This window comes from Tigriopus californicus, chromosome 10 (genome assembly GCF_007210705.1).
Source record: "Tigriopus californicus strain San Diego chromosome 10, Tcal_SD_v2.1, whole genome shotgun sequence".
In the NCBI taxonomy this organism is placed as follows: Eukaryota; Metazoa; Arthropoda; class Copepoda; order Harpacticoida; family Harpacticidae; genus Tigriopus; species Tigriopus californicus.
In genome coordinates, this window is record NC_081449.1 from 822,320 (window position 1) to 839,766 (window position 17,447).

The 17,447-nt window shown below is 43.6% G+C and overlaps 1 protein-coding gene across 3 annotated transcripts in view; it reads left to right on the forward strand.

The window, feature by feature from the left end:
* The first annotated feature begins 105 nt into the window (after nucleotides 1-105).
* The window catches only part of LOC131887739 (formin-binding protein 1-like), a 26,961-nt gene continuing 9,619 nt past the window's right edge, over nucleotides 106-17,447 (forward strand). For all 3 annotated transcript variants that reach the window (XR_009374058.1, XM_059236406.1, XM_059236407.1), the window contains exons 1-2: nucleotides 106-448; nucleotides 15,483-15,598. Coding sequence is in view for 2 of the 3 variants with exons in the window: in XM_059236406.1 (XP_059092389.1) it covers nucleotides 425-448; nucleotides 15,483-15,598 (140 nt within the window). In the remaining variant the exon portion in view is untranslated. The remainder of the gene's footprint in view (nucleotides 449-15,482; nucleotides 15,599-17,447) is intronic.

Genomic DNA, 17,447 nt, shown 5'->3' on the forward strand with positions numbered 1-17,447 from the left:
CACCCAGAGCCAGGCTCAGGGGGCAGCCTTTGAATCAGGCACACACTGAGGGACGCATACACTCCCTCCCCCCTCCCCCCTCCCTTGCCCACTCCCGGTTCTGGCCTGGCCTCTCTCAGCTCGTCAGTCAGTCAGAGCGAACAGCGTTAGGCGGGCAATCAGCCAGTCCGTTTGTTGGTCGGTTCGATCGTTCGTTCGTTAGTTTTATTGTTATTCTCGTGGGTGAGGATAGGAGTTCGTTTCATGCCGTGAAGAAATTCTTGAGCTGACCGATCTGTCTCCAACCTGCGTTGTTTCCATTGTGCCCATCGGCCGGAAAATGCGGCATTAGTGAAGTGAAGTTGACCCGCCTAATTCTCAAGAGTTTCGTTCGCGACCTTCGATTGCTGGATAGATTCGGTTTTTTTTTTGAGTGTGGTTCATCATGAGTTGGGGCACGGAATTATGGGTAAGAACGCTGAGCTGTTTTTTTTTTTGTTCAAAGTGATGCTATCATTGTCTCGCACTCTCCGGTGACGACTTGACCACAGGAAAGGAATCCTCCAATTGTTCTTAGCATTCGAATTTTGAAAGTAGTCAGACATATCTCGAGGTTAAAGCAATTTAACTTGAAGTTGTGGAGATTGCATATTCGTATTAATCTAGTCCTCACAGACAAATGCTTGTCAACTCAAGAAGACATGTGTGAAGCGCATTTTATGCGATATAACTGTCGTGCTTTTTCGTTTCCTTCCGCCTTCTTTGTCCTAACCCCTGGACGCTCCAATGCCGCAAGACGTAACAAACACAGTTGAGGGTTTTTGTTCACTGACATAATAGTCCAAAAAACGTGTCGCCTTATCGATGGACTTCCTCAACGGTCGTCTATGCCCTGGTAACTATGCCACCTACGCATTAAGAGGGTTATCGGACACGCCCAATGATGGATGTCCATCCCATGACTCGAAGCTGTGTCCGGCAGAAGAGCCATCCGTGTTCGGACAGACACTCCTACTGACCTCACACTTAGCGTAGTGGGTATGTGTAGGGAAATCCCATCTTTTCCCCGGTAATCAGAAATAGCAACGGGTGATTGGCCCTGAAATCAACGACCGACCGGGTTCACCTGGTTGTGGCCAGGTGTGTTGAATGGGCAGGTGTCGGATGATTCAATGTCCATCCTAACTTCGAGTCAGCCGAGTTTTTTTGGGACGCGGTTGCCATGATGGGTGTGTCTGTTGTTTGTTCTCTCGGATTTGGCATTTAATACCCGAACTTCGTGCGTTGGAGGAAAGACAGCTGGGAAAAGTGTGATGATGCTAAGGAAAGGGGCCAAAACGAAGATCGGCTTAAACGCGATGCATTGATGCTCAAGGCCAGAGACAAAGCTTCAGCCACCTCTTCGGAATCGTCTTCGATCCTCAAACATGTCGGTCTGTTTGGGTGAATTAAAGGTGAGGCTTTGAACGACGACCGATTCTCGAGCCCGGGATTCCAATCACTCTTAATATGGATCGGGATGCTACCTACGATCATTAAGTTATTGCTGCGTCTTTGTTCGCCCACGTTTTTTGTCGGGATTCATTTGCAAATGCATCCAAGACAATCGTCAATCCGACCTTCACATGAGTTGAAGCCGGATTCTCTTTGTGAATTTGAACGCATTTGATCGGCCAGAAAGATGAATCCGGGACCAAATTTTCTGACTTCCTTGTTCTCTACATACAAGGAGAGAAATCGAACTGGAGCTCTGGCCTGCAACGATGTGATTCCAGATTGAAATCATTTCCCAGATCAAGATTGTAAGTACTCCCAATTCCAAGAGCGGTTGAGGTAAGGCGGAATCTGAGTGGCTTGGATTGTTGTTGTGAAGGCTCTGAAACATTTTTCCACGGGATTGAAAAATGTGATGTGGGGAACCTTGATAATGTTCAAGTACTAGGGTTTTACGTCTTGGATCCACGATACAGAATTCAGAGAGCTTGAAATCACTTTGAAGAGTCATCGTTAATGCTCATAAACGAATTAAAGGCGGTTCAAAATCAGTTCATTTATGTACAATGACGATTTTCTCGTGGGCGAACGATCTGTTCGGTCGCTGTTCGTCTAGGGGGAAACGATAAAAAACCATGGCCGAACAGATGGAGCATGAAATTGAAGACAGATCAATGAACCTCTGAATGAAAGGCTCCAATACTTATCATCACGTCTGGTGTTGGTTGGACAAATAAGAATGGACCCAGCAATTCATGACTACATATGACTTCATATGATATGTACATTCCCCTTGGCGTCTGGGTCTGTTGATATTGCTAGTAATGCCTTGTTGCATGATACTGCAAATTGTCCGTTACGTAACTCAGTCATTCAAATGGGCTCAAAATTGTCATCCTGATCCCCGGCTGGCTTTGCTTCTTAGCTGATGTGTGCGTACTGAACATGGCATTTTAAATGACTATGCATTCGGGTGTTCCTCCTTGGTGTGGGCGTTCTGAAATGTTTATTATTTGTTTACAAGTCCAGAGGAAAAAAATGCCAAGAACAAGTCTGCTGCTGCCCGTCCTACCCCTCCACATGTTTCCATGGGGTTGATAATAAATTGTTGTGATTCTCATCCCCAGATTTAAATCCAGTATAAACACGGGGAGCGAGGAAGAATCTGTTCTTGTCTTTCCCCATCTCCATTGTTTCTGGGACTACAAATCCCTCCGAATCTGTCCAAGCATTCTTCAAATTCCATTCAAGGCTTTCGTCACTTTTTTTTCAGCCCCCCTCAAAAAAAATCTTAATTTCTTCCCCAGACTCGAGGAGGTCCAATCGAGTCGTTGGAAGGACTAAAGACGATGTTTGCCACCAGAATGTTGTCTTGTTAACTGTTCTGTGTGCACACCATGTTGTCGGCTTTACTTCAACGAGGCCAGCTCAAGAGGGCCAGCTCAAAATTGATGAATTAGACGACGTCTCTTTGCACCCCAGATTCAGCCAGGCAACATCTGATCACTCAATCTCGTCTATTCATCCCTTGAGGCCAGAAACAAACAACACGCTTTCTTGACAAGATGTTTCTGATCCATTGCGACTGTCTGGAAAACAACAACCACGGTGCAATTGATTGACGTGGCCATTTCGGGTTAAGTAAGCCATTGCAGGAAAAAGCAGGCGGCCTTGCTCCATTATTTGATTTGGTATTCGGTTCACCTTCGTTCCCTTCTTCAAGTGGAATGCAGTTTTAAGGCATGCTCAAGCAGGTAGATCGAGATCGGAGAAGGATTTGTGTCTCCGTTGTGCAATCACCTTAAGAAGATTCGTCAACTCGAAATCAGGATCATTAATCCCCTACAGATCATGTTTTGACGGCTTCTGTGGCCAATCGTGCTCCAATGGTTTGAATTCAGTGGGATTCAATCGAGATCACACCAAGTTTGACAACTTCCAAACGTGTTGTGGCTTTTGATGGTTCTTCCTCTGTCTATCTAGAACACAATTTGCGGCTTCGATAATGACTTATACTGGCTGCATGTTTAATGGCTTCTACGTACCTAATATTTGCCGAGCGAGATTTCATCCACCTGTCAGCTGTGAAAACTGGAAGATAACAGCCATGTACTGTAGTACTGTACGAGTTTGTAGTCCACTACTTTTTTGCATATGGATGAAGTGGAATGCCATATGGAGGACCACCACAATAAGACCTCTAGGTTGAAAAGTCGTGATTGTTTTGCAATCCTTGGCTGCTCTCGCTCCTTTCAGGCTTGTGGATTTTAATGAATATGGCTACTCATCATCTTGATCATCATCAGACTTCAGAAAAGTACCGAAAGTGAAATTGATTGTGCTTCGTACCACTCAGTTTGGCCAGAGAGTCGAGCACAGAACACAGGAAGAGGGGAGAAAAATGTAAATTGCAAATCCTCTTTGCCCATGAAGATGCATACATTGACATTCTCGTGGTTTCTGGATTTGAGAGAGAGAGAGAGAAGCTGATTGGTTTGTTGGCGTGCCTCTGGCCGATCCAAGCGCCAAGTTGATTTTGCTGCTCGGTGGTTTTCGTGATCAAACCTGTGCACGAAAGTTTGCGACACCGATTTTTCGATGAACCTTGTCAAATGCAATTCACCCATGATTTCTCCGTGAAGCAAATGACTTACCAGTAACTACTCGCAGACCACCTACCCACTCTAATTTTCCTATGATACGGCCATCCGTGGTGTTCCCAGAATGAAACTATTGATATGTAGTAATGTCCCCCATTGTTTGAATTGCCCGCTTTTCATTGAAGTACGAAGAGAGGGAACGATGTGTGTTGTACGAATATACCATGGCTTGCAAAAAAAAAATCCGTAATGACATGGAGGACGTTGTTCTGGCTAAGGACGGAAAGGGCAAAAACGCACATGATTCTGAAGAGTATTTCCGCTTCAAGATTAAACCAAGACAGGATGCCCATGTCAAACATTCGATTCTCACAAGCTAGCCTCTTCTTACGAGGATAACCTTGCTCAGCATCCGAGATCACATTGGGTTTCAAGAAAGGGTTTGGTCCCTTGTGCAATTTATATCACGGCAAATTTGTGCGTGGGTATTTAGGAGTCTTTACCATGCCTACTACCTCGTAGATATCCTACTAACCTAATACATGCATGTACGTATATGTCTAGCAATGTTTTGGTCTACTAAGACCTTGACATCTGACAACCTTTAACCTAACACACGTACTTTGACATTCTCAAGAGATTCACATCAAGTTAGAATGTCCCATGGCAGCATAATATGAAGGCAAAAGTCAGTGAGACGACTCGAAATAGTGGCACAAGAATTACCATCGAGTCAAGAGTCAATTTTCTCAAATTGATTGCTTTTTGTCGTGCTCAGATTCAAACACGCCTAAACAGGAGGGAGAAACCTACCAACCTAGTCTGTACAAGCTTACCTTATTGCCATTAGGCAAAGGCCCTTAAAACCTCTCTTTCTCTCACCAAGAGCAATTTTCTCTATCAAAGATCATTGATCAAACGAATCGAAACTAATCGTATTCATGATAAGATTGCCTTCTTAAGGAAATTTTATTCAACTCTATGTCAGCGTGTTCTAAAAAAGATGGCCAACATTAGCACCAAACAAGACCTCATTTGAAGAGAAAAAGACAGGAACGTAGAGAAACATTTGGCTTGTCACTAATCTGGGCTTGCGAAGGAGGCTCCAGACTTGGTTTGAGCATGACTCAGGCCTAACCTAGTTCGTAGCAAATACCCATCCATCACCATTCCAAGAGAGTTTTCTACCATGACCAAAGCCCATTTTAAGAAACTTGATCCTGATATTTTGATCTGGATTTGGAACCTTTTGTGTTTGTCAAGTGGCAGCGAAAATTGTGATCATCGATTAAGGATTGGTCGGGAGGCGAGAGAACGAGGGGGAGGTCCTACTACCTCGGTGCTTCAATTATGACTTCAGAGGGCCTCAGGGGAGGGTTTTCGCCACTAGAGCAAGATTCGACTTTTTGCACTCTCCCACTCACTTGGCTGCTTGGAAGCTCGCACTTGTGATGAAATTCAGCCGGAGGCGTTCAGTTAAAAGATTGGGCCTCCCTCCAAAAACCTTCTCAACCCATTCAATTGGATCTTATAGACACACACACACACACACCCTCTTTTTTAAAACAACAACACTCTCGGATGGTTCTTGCCATATCTCAATTTTGACAAGACAAACTGAACGGCGTCAGTTTTCAATCGTCATGCTCAGAGTGACTAAACCCTCCAAATCAGCCGGAAGAATCGCGCCAATGGAAAGATTGTGTAATTGCAATAATGGGGCGAAACCGAGAGTTGGCTTGGAAGTTGGATTTAGGTTCGCGTTATCGCAGCAATTGCGCTCGGAGCGTACGAATGCAGCCAATTTTACTTGTCCCGAAAACGCCTTCGAAATTTGCATAGAAAATGGCTGGCCATCAAGTTTCGAAATGCATAAAATTGATAATTGCTCAATGTTGGCATCTAAGGGAATCATTTGCTGGTAAGAGTGCGTATATTTTATTGACAAAAGTTAAATCAAAACCAAAACCTATGTATGCACTTTTTTTATCGAGAGAAACTCTCTTTCTCTCAATCCCTTCCTTCCTCCCTCAGTCAGTCAGTCACTTGCTCGCTCTGAGTCAGTTTGTGTCGTCGACCTTGGATTAGCTTTGTCATCTGTTCAAGTTGGTTCCCTTGGAAGGCTTCCCTATTCTGAAGCCTCCTACTACTACCACTACCACTACCGATTAGGAGATTACGCGTTGAATTACCTTGGAAATTAATCTTGTAACTATCGCAATCCAGCGATATTTCATTGCGGTGGCATGAGTCACACAGACTCGGAATTGATCAAGCAAGAGAGTGACTTTTTCGTCATGTGGCTTTTGTGGCGGATTCGACCGAATCTGTATCGGTTTTTGGTGTTGACTCACTCGTTGCCTCGCTTTACCTCCAATCCTCATGCCATTCAGTCGCCAATTCCCCGCAGAATTGTTTTGTCACGCTACAAATCAAACTCGTTTAATGGGATTAGGAGTTCGACTATTTTTCCTAAATGAAACACAGCAAAAGAGAGAGAAACAGAGAGAGAGAGAGAAGGAGGCCTGTGGGGAAAAGTGAAATCTGATGCTCGTGCTCTTCATCATGAATAAGTCCCACTCAAAAGAAAGGTGAAAAAGTCCCCTCCCGAGCTCTATTTGTCACCTTGAACACTCGTAAGAAGAAGAAGAAGAAGAAGAAGACGGAGAAGAAGTTGGCCTAATTTTAAGCACCTTTACTTTTAAGGCAGTAGGAGTGTTCACACCGTTTTCGTCTCCGAGATACGTAACTCAAAACTCGAAAATATTTGTACCGCTATGGAGACTGATGAAGTGAAAAGATCTTGGCTGTCAATCAAATCTTTAGACCCCAGTAAACATAAACACGCCAAAATTAAAGCTCGTCATGAACATTCCTATGGTCTTCACATTTTGACTGGCCAAATTATGAGGACCCATCACAAGTTGCTCAAGAAGTATTCGTGGACGCCATCAAAATTCTAATCATTCTGAGTGCAAGCCTGGAAGAAAAGTCGGAAAAACGAAGGAAAATATTTTCCTAGTGCATTGCATAGTTCATGTAGACCTCTACCCATCGGCAACCTGCCACTATCCTGGGGTGAAAATGAGTTCATTAAGTAAGATTGCGACATCATTTCAAACAAAACCTTGGGATGAGGCAAGGAAGGGGGAATCTTCAAGAAGACTTCTTCCGTATCTTGATAATGAACTGTCCTGGGCACCCTGCTCGTCATTGTCAAATTTCAATGAGGAAAACAATTAATTCGCCCCCTCAAGAGCTTGTGAAAACGTATTTGTAGGGTTAGTCTTGACTTGAAAGACTCTTGAAAAAATCTTTTGGAAAATGGAAAGTTCTGGTTTCATCCTGATCGCACCTGAACTGTTAATGAATCATGTTCACAAAATCATTTCAGGGGAAGGGAAAGCGAGATTTTCCCATCTCAGACCAAAAATAAAGTAACCGCTTGGTTCATTACACATTGTCTTTAGGTCGAAACCATCGAGCAACCGGTCCAAAAGTTGAAAATGGCCTTGAATTAATTGGTAGTCTGCTCTGTGAGAGAGTAAGAGAATGATTGAATCTCCAGGAACAATTCTTGGCTCTACATGTTTCCCCCTAGTTTTATCGATCGAGTAAGGTCCATTTCTTGAGGGTGTCTTCCATTGGGATTCTGACGACGTGTTGAGCCCTTCTTACTCGAAATACCATCGACATCCACCATGCTTATCGCAACTTGCATGGAACTGTATGACTCAGACCTACCCACACACTCGATCAATCAAGGGTTGTGCCATTGTACACTTACTCAAACCCTTGACGCACCCTTTTGTTATGGCGAAACAATTCAGATGTCTGACCAATTAGAATGTACAGTATATCCAAATTCCCACAAATTTTCGAACCAGACAAGCCAGGTTTGGTCCACAAATGTTCATTATGTTAGTCTTACATAACTTGTACACACTTCGCATTCATAGAAACTATGAAGTGTCTCTCCATAGAGCTCTAACGCGCCCCACCCCCCTGGGACATTACCAGACCCCAGACAATCTAGTCAGCTGTTGCAATCGAAACGTGTTCCACTTCGCCCCCTTTTTGTATGCGGCTACGTGCGCCCAGCCTCGCTCTCTGCCCTTTTAGCCCCTAAATTGGGCTGCCGCTGGTGTCTGTGCCTGCTTGTGCTTGCTTGTGCCTGCAGTTAATTTTCTCTCCCCTAGGGTTGGGCTTTTGAAACATTGGGGATTATGGTGAATGGTCTTCTTTGGGAAAGGAACAGAAACAGGCACTTGGAACATAGCATGAATATAGAACAATCGATGTGCAATGTATTCTCACAATATGTTCTGGGATTGGCGTACGAGTACCAGTTTGTAATTGTGTGAGACCGCATGTATTGCTGTAAAAAATGCCTGCCAGCTCGAACTTTCATAGCTAGAAGGTGAGGTGGGAAAAAATTCCTGGATGACGCATAACTGAAGCGAAAAGTGAACGTCCACTTCAGATATTTTTCACCTCGGACTCATTCTTCTCGTCGATCCAAGAACGGACTTTGCCTTCTGGGTTTATGCAAAGAACGGAGAGTGAGTTTTATGTGTTGGCCGGTATCTGATTTGACGTGGGAGAATGCTTTTAACCAGAGCATGCTTGGTAAAAAACAGGCCTCATCGGACTCGATTTTGAATGCATGTTTGCATGTAAGGTGGCCAACATCCCAAACAGGTTTGATACGAACAGTTACGAGCTACCTTATCCCCCAACCCCTTCTGCATCGGGCCTTCTACATGCATAGTACTATGTTCCCGTTGGAATTGTTCAAAGAAGGCGAGGGAGAATGAGAAGACCACACACTTGTTTTCTGTCGAAGGTGATGAAGAAGTTTCACTTATTAGCAAACTAGTGCACCAACCTTCAAGATGGTTATTTGGCTTGTTTTTTTTTTGTGTGTGCCATCTTTTGGTTATAGCGTTCTCTGTGGATGGTAGGGTGGAAATGACTTCTTCAAATCGCTCGTACGTGAAGAATGATTCATCGTCGTCAAAGTGCGGAAGTGGAAGGAGCCATTTTTAAAGCGTAACAAACCGGCATGAATTGTCATGAGGAGCACATAAATCCTCGAAAGATGGAGAAAAGAATCATCACCTCAACTAGTGAGCGATGCCTCAAAAGCGTCGACTTGATACTTGGGTAACAGGAAAACAATGGGCTTTCTCCTTTATGATGTTGGACTTCCGCATTCAGATTAACTCTCAGCTAATGAGTGATGGATTCGCCGCTTCTTCTGAGAACTCATGCTGGTTTTTTGGCTGGCGACAAGATCGTCAGGGGTCTAGAAAACTAGCCAGGAATTGTCCCACTCGTGAATGACGCTGAAGATAGTGTGACTGGCTTTTCATAAAAGCCAATTTCACCAGCTCAGTTTGAATGATGCTTTTTTGATTGGTTGGCAGCACTGGCACACGTTTTGACTACACTTTTCCTCCACTGAGTCATTATTAGTGCCTTCAATTTGAAGATTCTGTCCATATTCGAATCGTTTCTTGAGAGCCCCAAACAAAATCGATTTAACATAACCTATCCTCCCTAAGTGAGTCCTGATCATCGTGCCCTTCAGAGACAATTATGCTTACAATCTAATCTGTTTGTTCATGCGGCACAATTGCGAGCTGCCGACATGTTACGTAGTCTGTTGCAAACGATTTCGGTAATCAAGTCTAGTGAATCCATAGAAGTGACTGAATGCTCGTCATGGGAATCGGGTTTCACTTTCCCATGTCCTTTCAACTTGGGATGGATGCCAAAAACACAGAAGTCGAGTCGAAGAGCAGAGGGTGGTTGGAAGAGGATCCATTATGTTTTCATTCATTTCCTTGTGACTTTTTGTTGACTGGCGGGATTTGGCCATAAGTTTTCCGAAAACTGTTGAACTTCAAGTGTGCGCTTGATGGTAAACAAGTGTTGGAAATGGGAGTCACTTGAGAAAGTCGACGTCGACGTTGTTCCTTCGTTCGTTCTTGAGTTGCCATCAAAGTTTCTCTCTTATTTTGCAGGTAAGTTTCCATTCTTCGCTAACAAAAAAATGAGTTCACTCCGAAATTGCTTTGATATGACATCAAGGCCCCCTCTCATTGAGAGAAATACACGTTCGACGGAGTTCAAGTGGGAATGGGGATGCTATTGCTGCTGTCAACCCTTGAGATGGCATCAAAATGAGCCCATTATCTCGTAATGATGAAGAAATGATCTCCTACCTAGCCAAATAGCTGACGATCCAACCCCCTCAATTGCTTCCTTGTGCGCTCAGAAGTGTGCAGTTCGGGGACAAGTTTTCCATCTCAGGTGGCAAATTCATATCAGCGAAGAAGCAATCTGGGCCAGCATCTTAATATTGCGATGGAGCCTCGACATGAAGTCGTTCTTTTGTTGGTTCTCAATGCGATTTTTTTTCGTAGCAGGGATTCCAAATGTTGTATCGTATTCAATTGCCTTGGATATAACGTGTTCAGCCTATTTGTCCATATGAGCTTAGACCATGTGCAATCTAGGTGGCTTTGATCCGCGCGAAGTCATATCCTCTCGAATGACACGACATCAGCAGCAAATATTGCGTCTCCTCCCCCAAAGTCTAGGGGTGCCCTCATAAAACGTAATGTTGGAGAAAGAAAGGAAAGTCTTGTTATCAAATAACACACATCCGAATGAGTCCAACCCTCCGATAGTATGCTAAAAAAGAGTTCTTGATTACATCCACACAATACACGAATAAGGGCCAAATATCTGTGGGTAAGGCTCCACCCACGCTCTCAAAGTGTAGCCTTGAAAACTGGGGTGACGCTAGTCCCACCTCATATTGGTCAAGCAATTGCGGAGGCTCTCTTTGGTCGATAAATTCCAATGGCCAGGGGCGGGGTTTTTGTTGGGATTCGAGGAATAATTGAGCGTGTCTATTCATCCAAAACATCTGGATGATTGTTTCAGCTCTCCGCCTCCTCCATTTCCCACTACCCATTCCCGGCAGTACAGGGTGACCAGAAATTGCGGCAATATCACCTTACCAGAGAAAAACGAATTTTTATATTCTCACATTTAAATTTACCGCTCAAATATTGAACTTTGACTTTGGCCATCTGTCATGGGTTCTCTAAAACATATTTTGCCTATTTTCCACTATCAAACTGACAGAAGCGACTTTACCAAAGCCACCCGATGTTACCTTTGCATGGATTAGTACAACAGTTACGGCGAGTGAGTAGTACACCGTAGCCCGTTGGTATGCCAAGTAAACTGTGAACGAGTTCGTCGCAGTTTGGAGGCTCTGGTGGCAGTAAATGAAAGCCATATCAAGGGATAAGCTGAGATCGTCGTTTTTGCATGTTTGTCCTATCACTAGGACCACTCACTTTCATCCTAGCATGAAATTGTTACTTCTATCGAACTTTGTGCTTAAACACCAAAGTGATAGATTTATAGCCGTTTTTTTCGGCTACCCTGTAGATAGTAGGGAGTAGGTACCTTTTGAGCCGGTGGAGTCGATTCAGTGTTGTGGAAGATGACGAAAATTCGCTCCGATTCCCCCGTTATGATTCATTCCAATGAGGTGAAATCATGGTCGGTTGTTGGCCATAAAACAACGGTTCCTTATCTGAGAAGTGTCTGAGTTCCCCTTCTATTCGTGTCTAGGCACATTAGAAGAAGGGCACCAAGAGTCAGAATTAGATTAGACACCATTGGCGAACGAGAGGATCTGGTCTCCCAATTTGGAGGTGCAACGACAGTTTGCATTGGTGTTGAACTCACTTTGCTTTGCTGCTTATCAGAAGTGACTCTCACGTTTCTGATTTCGTATTATGAACGCCGTGTAGAAACAGGAGGAGGAGCGAGAACGGGGGTAATTTATATGCCCAGGAACGAGTTCCACCGAAGCTGAAAGCTAGAAATCAGGGATCTATTATCATTTGGGTTCGGTTCGGAGCATTACAGTACTAGGCAAGGGATGGCTTTATCAAGTCCCTTCTAATTACTGTAGGTCTACTGGATCGTGTGTCGTGATTCGGACAAAAGCAAATGTTTTAGAAGTAACCTGTCATGAAAACGAGTCAGTTTTCAATAGGGCAAGGAAGAAGTTGGCCATTTTACCTACATCTTCTGTCAATTCCAAATCGGTGAGGGTTTTCCGACGCCCTGTCACTATTTCTGATTGGCCTCCTCCAAAGGCGCAATGCAATTTAATCTTTCCCTTTGAGTGAGGATTTTGGGAAAGGAATTGAAAGCACCTTGAATAGATTGATGGCGCAATCCCAACTTTAGGCCCGATCTTGAATTCCATATACTATCTGCCTTGGCGTTTCTAGCATCCATAGGTCCACCATAGATCGTTGACTTGACGTGCTGCAGATAAGAGGGCAAGTTGGTATTTGAAGAGGCAAAATATGATGACCTTTATGGCGTTGGCGAGTCAAGAAGACGAGAATCTATGACCGCCAATCTGTACAATGTAGATGAGTACGACGTACCTTGGCATTTGAGAAACTCCTCAGCTTAGCGCATTAAAAAAAAAGAACCCTTTTCATAGGGACGCCAAGGCCAGCCATGTCAATTATGATGGTAAAGGTTCCGATATGAGATTGGCGTTGGCTTGATACGAAAGGGTTATTCGTGTACTTGAAATCTGTACAGGCCTAAAACTAGCCTTTTATATCCCCATTAGGAGCACGATGTAGTACTCTAATACAAGAACGAACGTCCAGGGTTACATTAGGCTACTTCTGCCTTGTCCATCCTTAAAGGTGTCTATTGATTCAGTTCAAAACGTGACCACTCTGGACGACCACCTTTCTCTGCTCATTTACATGTTGCTCAGCCCTTCACTATATCCATCTTGAAGCACTAAAAGATCGTCGTCGCATTGACGGACGGGCGAATTGAGAGGGGCTGAACTTTTCCTTTCTGCCATTCTATTCATTCACGAAGCTAGATCGACCCCAGCCAATTCATTGTGGGTCGATTGCCAAAACATGTACCGTTCGTTCTTGGGCTGCTCTGACTTCAAAGGTCAACGAGGTACTTCCTTTCCCGTGATTTTAATTGGCCAACCCCAGTGCATGATGATCGCTAAGACGAGTTCGAATACCGTCTGCCATGAAGGCAAGTCAAGTGCACTCGGGAACGACCCATCCATGTATAGGTTCATTCGCCAAAGAGTTCAAGGTTGGGCATAGCTTGAACCTGTTTTGGTTCAAGCCTCTTCTCGTGTTATTCAACATGCATCTCGTCACCCTAGGGTTTATGACGCTTGTTAGTAGTACCGTTTCCCCCTTCAGATAAACGTGCTCCATTCCAAGTTTCGGGGTTTTACGTTGAATCGAGGAATCGTGCCGCGTTTATAACTGTGACTTTCGTTCATGGTGATTGTCTGCCAAGCATCCATTTTGACTTCGGGCCCATTTTGCCTTGGGTAGATGACGCGCGGAATGGGCCCGAGAGTGGCCTATTTAAAGAGATGCGTCAGACTGGTGACCTCGAGGTTGCGAGAAACTGAGGGAGGGATCTTGCAGCATTTTTCATCGATGACTTTTTTTTGTTAATATTTTTCAATCGGACAAGGCGCATCAATCGCAATTCGCAATTTTATGAATCCATTGAGCGTGATCGGTTCTCTTCAAAGAGAATCTCTCGGACAAAGGGTATGTATGTTATATGTACCTTGGCAGCCCAAGGTGGATTGCGTCATTTGCGCAATTTTTCCTCGCTGAACACTTTTGAGCCGGGGAGAAACGGAATCCATAGGCTCTGCTAGTCGCTTATCAGAGTGTAAAATTGGTCTTATTCTCCAATTGTTCTCGGATGGTCTTTCTTGGACTAATTAGACATGATTGCAAGCCTCAGTAGTGACAGAAAGAAAGGCGAGAAGATAGAAGAAGCCACTTAAATTTCGCTCCACTTAGGGAGCAAACCAGTTGGACATTTATCACGCGGTGAAATCTTGTTTAACCATCATTAACCTTTCTCTTCGACGATAGAAAAACAAAATCCATTTCCTCAAGTAGGCGCGTTCAAGTTTCCAAATAATGGTTTTGAGGTGACTCTTTGTTATCGACGAGTTGATTTGGTCGCACCAAACAATGATGCCGCGAAGGATTTCGCTGATTCATTTTCTATTGGGTTAGAAGAGGGGGATTCCAAACAATATCGGGTTCGAGAAGTATTTGCCAGAATTTCCTCCACTTACTAGCCAGAACGAGAATAGGTCTAATATTGCTCAAGAAGTCTAACGCCCATCGCTTCGTCTCATTCCATTTATTCTCTCTTGTCAGCATTGTTCAAAGAACGATGGTCCGTTCCTTCGTTCGTTCGTTGGCAGGACTATTTTCAAGGTACGCTCTTGACATTGAACGTGAAAGAAAGGGGAAAGAGAATGATGAAGAGGAGGAGGAGGAGGACAGCGACGACGATGATGAAGTCATGTGTGCCCTATGAAGAAATCTATCCTTGTCTCTGTCACATCTATCTGTTGTATGTATAGGAATACTGACTGACCTCTGTCTATTGATCCCAAGAAAGGGATGGCACAATCCTTGAATAACGAACCGGCCAAAGCATTGAACTAGTCCTATTCAATCAAGTTGGCTGCGAGTTACTAGTTACTGTTAATGAACGAGAAAGAGCTCCATGCACCATGAATGCTCAACTTTGGTTACTTCAAAGCTTCTTCTTATTCCTCCTCTTCTTCAAGGAAATGACTTGATACGTGAAGAGGGCGATTTTTCGATTGTTGGAACTATTTAGGTCAAACAGGGGTCATTGAGAGTGTGTTTTATGGTTCTCTCACCCGTGTCCAATTGACTTTTTTTTGTTCGATTGTTGTTCCTCTCCTACTTGGCTCCGAGAAATGAGACCAAAACCAGGATGAAGGCAAAACTTTCTTATCGTGGAAGAAAAAGAAGAAGCAGCGAGGTTGTTTTTTGACTGGCTTCATTTTGAAGCATAGATTTATGGACTCGGCCACAGGAATGCATGCTCAAGAGCTTCATAAATGTCACGTAAAAGGGGGTAAGACCCCGATACTTTATGGGGGTGCTTTGTACGAAATTCAATTTCCAGACCCAGACCACAGCAATTTGAATAGGTTGTACTTGTTAAAGAACGTCTCATAGAAATGAATCCGTACATATCTATTTTTTTTTCTCGATGGAAAAATGAACAAAAATGGCCGAAAACATCTGGAGGTTCGGCTCAAACCTCGAATGGTGTTGTCCTTGTTCGAGTTAATCCGCTTAGAAAAATGGTGGAAATTAGATTTCACTTCTATCATGATTGTTTCCTGGACGGAAAGATGATATATGATTATGTCGAGACCCCGGTAGATTTAGAAGATACATGGATGAAATGGACTTTTAATTTCAACAAGACTCGTCTCCGACTCCTTTTCAGGATCAATACGATAACATCGCCACTCACACCCATAAAGGGATCGAATTCCTCGAGAAATACGGCAATTTCGTGGACCAAAGATGCAAAATCGAACAGGAATACGCCACCAAGTTGAGGTAAGCTCACTCACTCATCCCCCCATAAGCTCACTCACTCATCCCCCAATGTGAATGTCCAAGTATCTTGGGTTTCTCTCATAGTGCGGGGGCGAGTCCCGAGTCCGAATCCACTCGAGTCTTTTACTCAATTTTGGAGAAATTGGCCCTACTCGAGTCCTTACCCGTCAAGAAAAACTATTCATGTTTTCCCAGAATTTCGCAAAACAACGAGTTTTTGTGCTAGAACTCACTGTTGTAAAAGACTCGTGTCCGACAAAAAGTCAAAAAATCAGAGGACTCGTACGAGTCCGACGTTTGCCAGGCCAGCACTAGTTTCCCAGGTCTCACCCTTCAGTTCAGTACGATGGGTGTATGCTCGGTATCTAATGCCTGGCGACAGATCTCGGTGACTGTGACATACGCAACAATTTGTCCCCTGCACAGAATTTAAATCACCGGTTTTTTTTCCAGTTTTCTATACATTCAGAAGAAGAAGTTTCAAAGTCATAGAGTCATAGTCATATTAGCCTTTTGGGGGTCTTTAGACATGCTCCAAGATTTAGCATGCACTCATGGAAGATAGTTTAAATGCTTAATTATGTTTGATGGCTATGCACAGAAACATCTTTGCCTTTCTTATTTACCGATAAATTTGCCGATTTTATTTCTTTATGGAATTCAAGTGAGAAAAAAACTTTCAGAAGTAAGATATGAAAACCGCAAATTTCAAACACCTATTTGAGGGTAATTAGGAGTGCCTCGTACTTAGTTTTTTGTGTAATCAAAAGTAATGATTAAATAATGATATATTTAAGGAATATTGCGTTATATGATACAAAAATATCAAATGAAGCAAAATGATACAAATAAAAAAAAGGTTATTCATTACTTGGTCATTAAAGTTTTGGTAAAAAAGGAGCACTTTCGATCCGTTTGAGTTTTTAATCTGACCTAGAAATTCCCTAAAGTTAGAAAATCAAACGTTCCTTTCGATTTTGCTGGAGAGAAAAGAAATGGCGAGGTATGTTTGGGTATTTCCATCAAAACTTAATGAGGCCCTTTTAATCAACGTGCCTTAGAAAGGGGTGCAAGAACCGTACTAAAACAAGAACTGCAAGATACTTCGTGTCATTCATTAGTAGCTTCCATAGGCCAATGTCAATGAAACCGTCCATTGTTTAATGTTGCTGCGGAGGAGAGCAACCTTGTTATCTTATGATATCATTGTGGTGGATGACAGCGGCAACAGATTTGACATTGAAAAACTCAAGACCTCGAATCATTCCGTGTCCAATTCATCATGACGGGAGACAGAAATTTTGTTCCGAGGGGTTGGCCCGGTTTCATATGCACGACATTTGGGGTTTTTGTGAACTTCTCTTTCTGTTTCTCGCTCTTCCTTCCTTCCTTCTTTGCTTCCTTCGACACTGACTCGCTCGATCTCTGATTTTGTTTTGCCCTTGAACTTGATGCCATTACAATTCATACAAGCACCGTGATCAGTCATGTCATCATAGGGATTTTTTCTGCACGAGAGTCGAGGCGAATTATCCGATAGAAAGAAACTTAATTTATTTATTTTTTTGTGCAAACGCGATCACGCGGAGGGATTGCCCCCCATGCGTTTGAGGTACTTGAATCCGGATCTCGCGTCATCCTCCTCATCCTCGCTGTCAGGCACATCATCCCCGATATCGTTCATATAGCGGTAGACTTTGCTGACGAGTTTCCGCGTGGCAAAGGCTATCACACAGAGCACAGCAAACACGACTAAGAAGATGAGCGAGATCAACTGGACCGTCTTCATCTGGCTGTCGACTCTGACCCGATAAGACACAAAATTGCTGGTGCAATCCTCGCGAAGGAC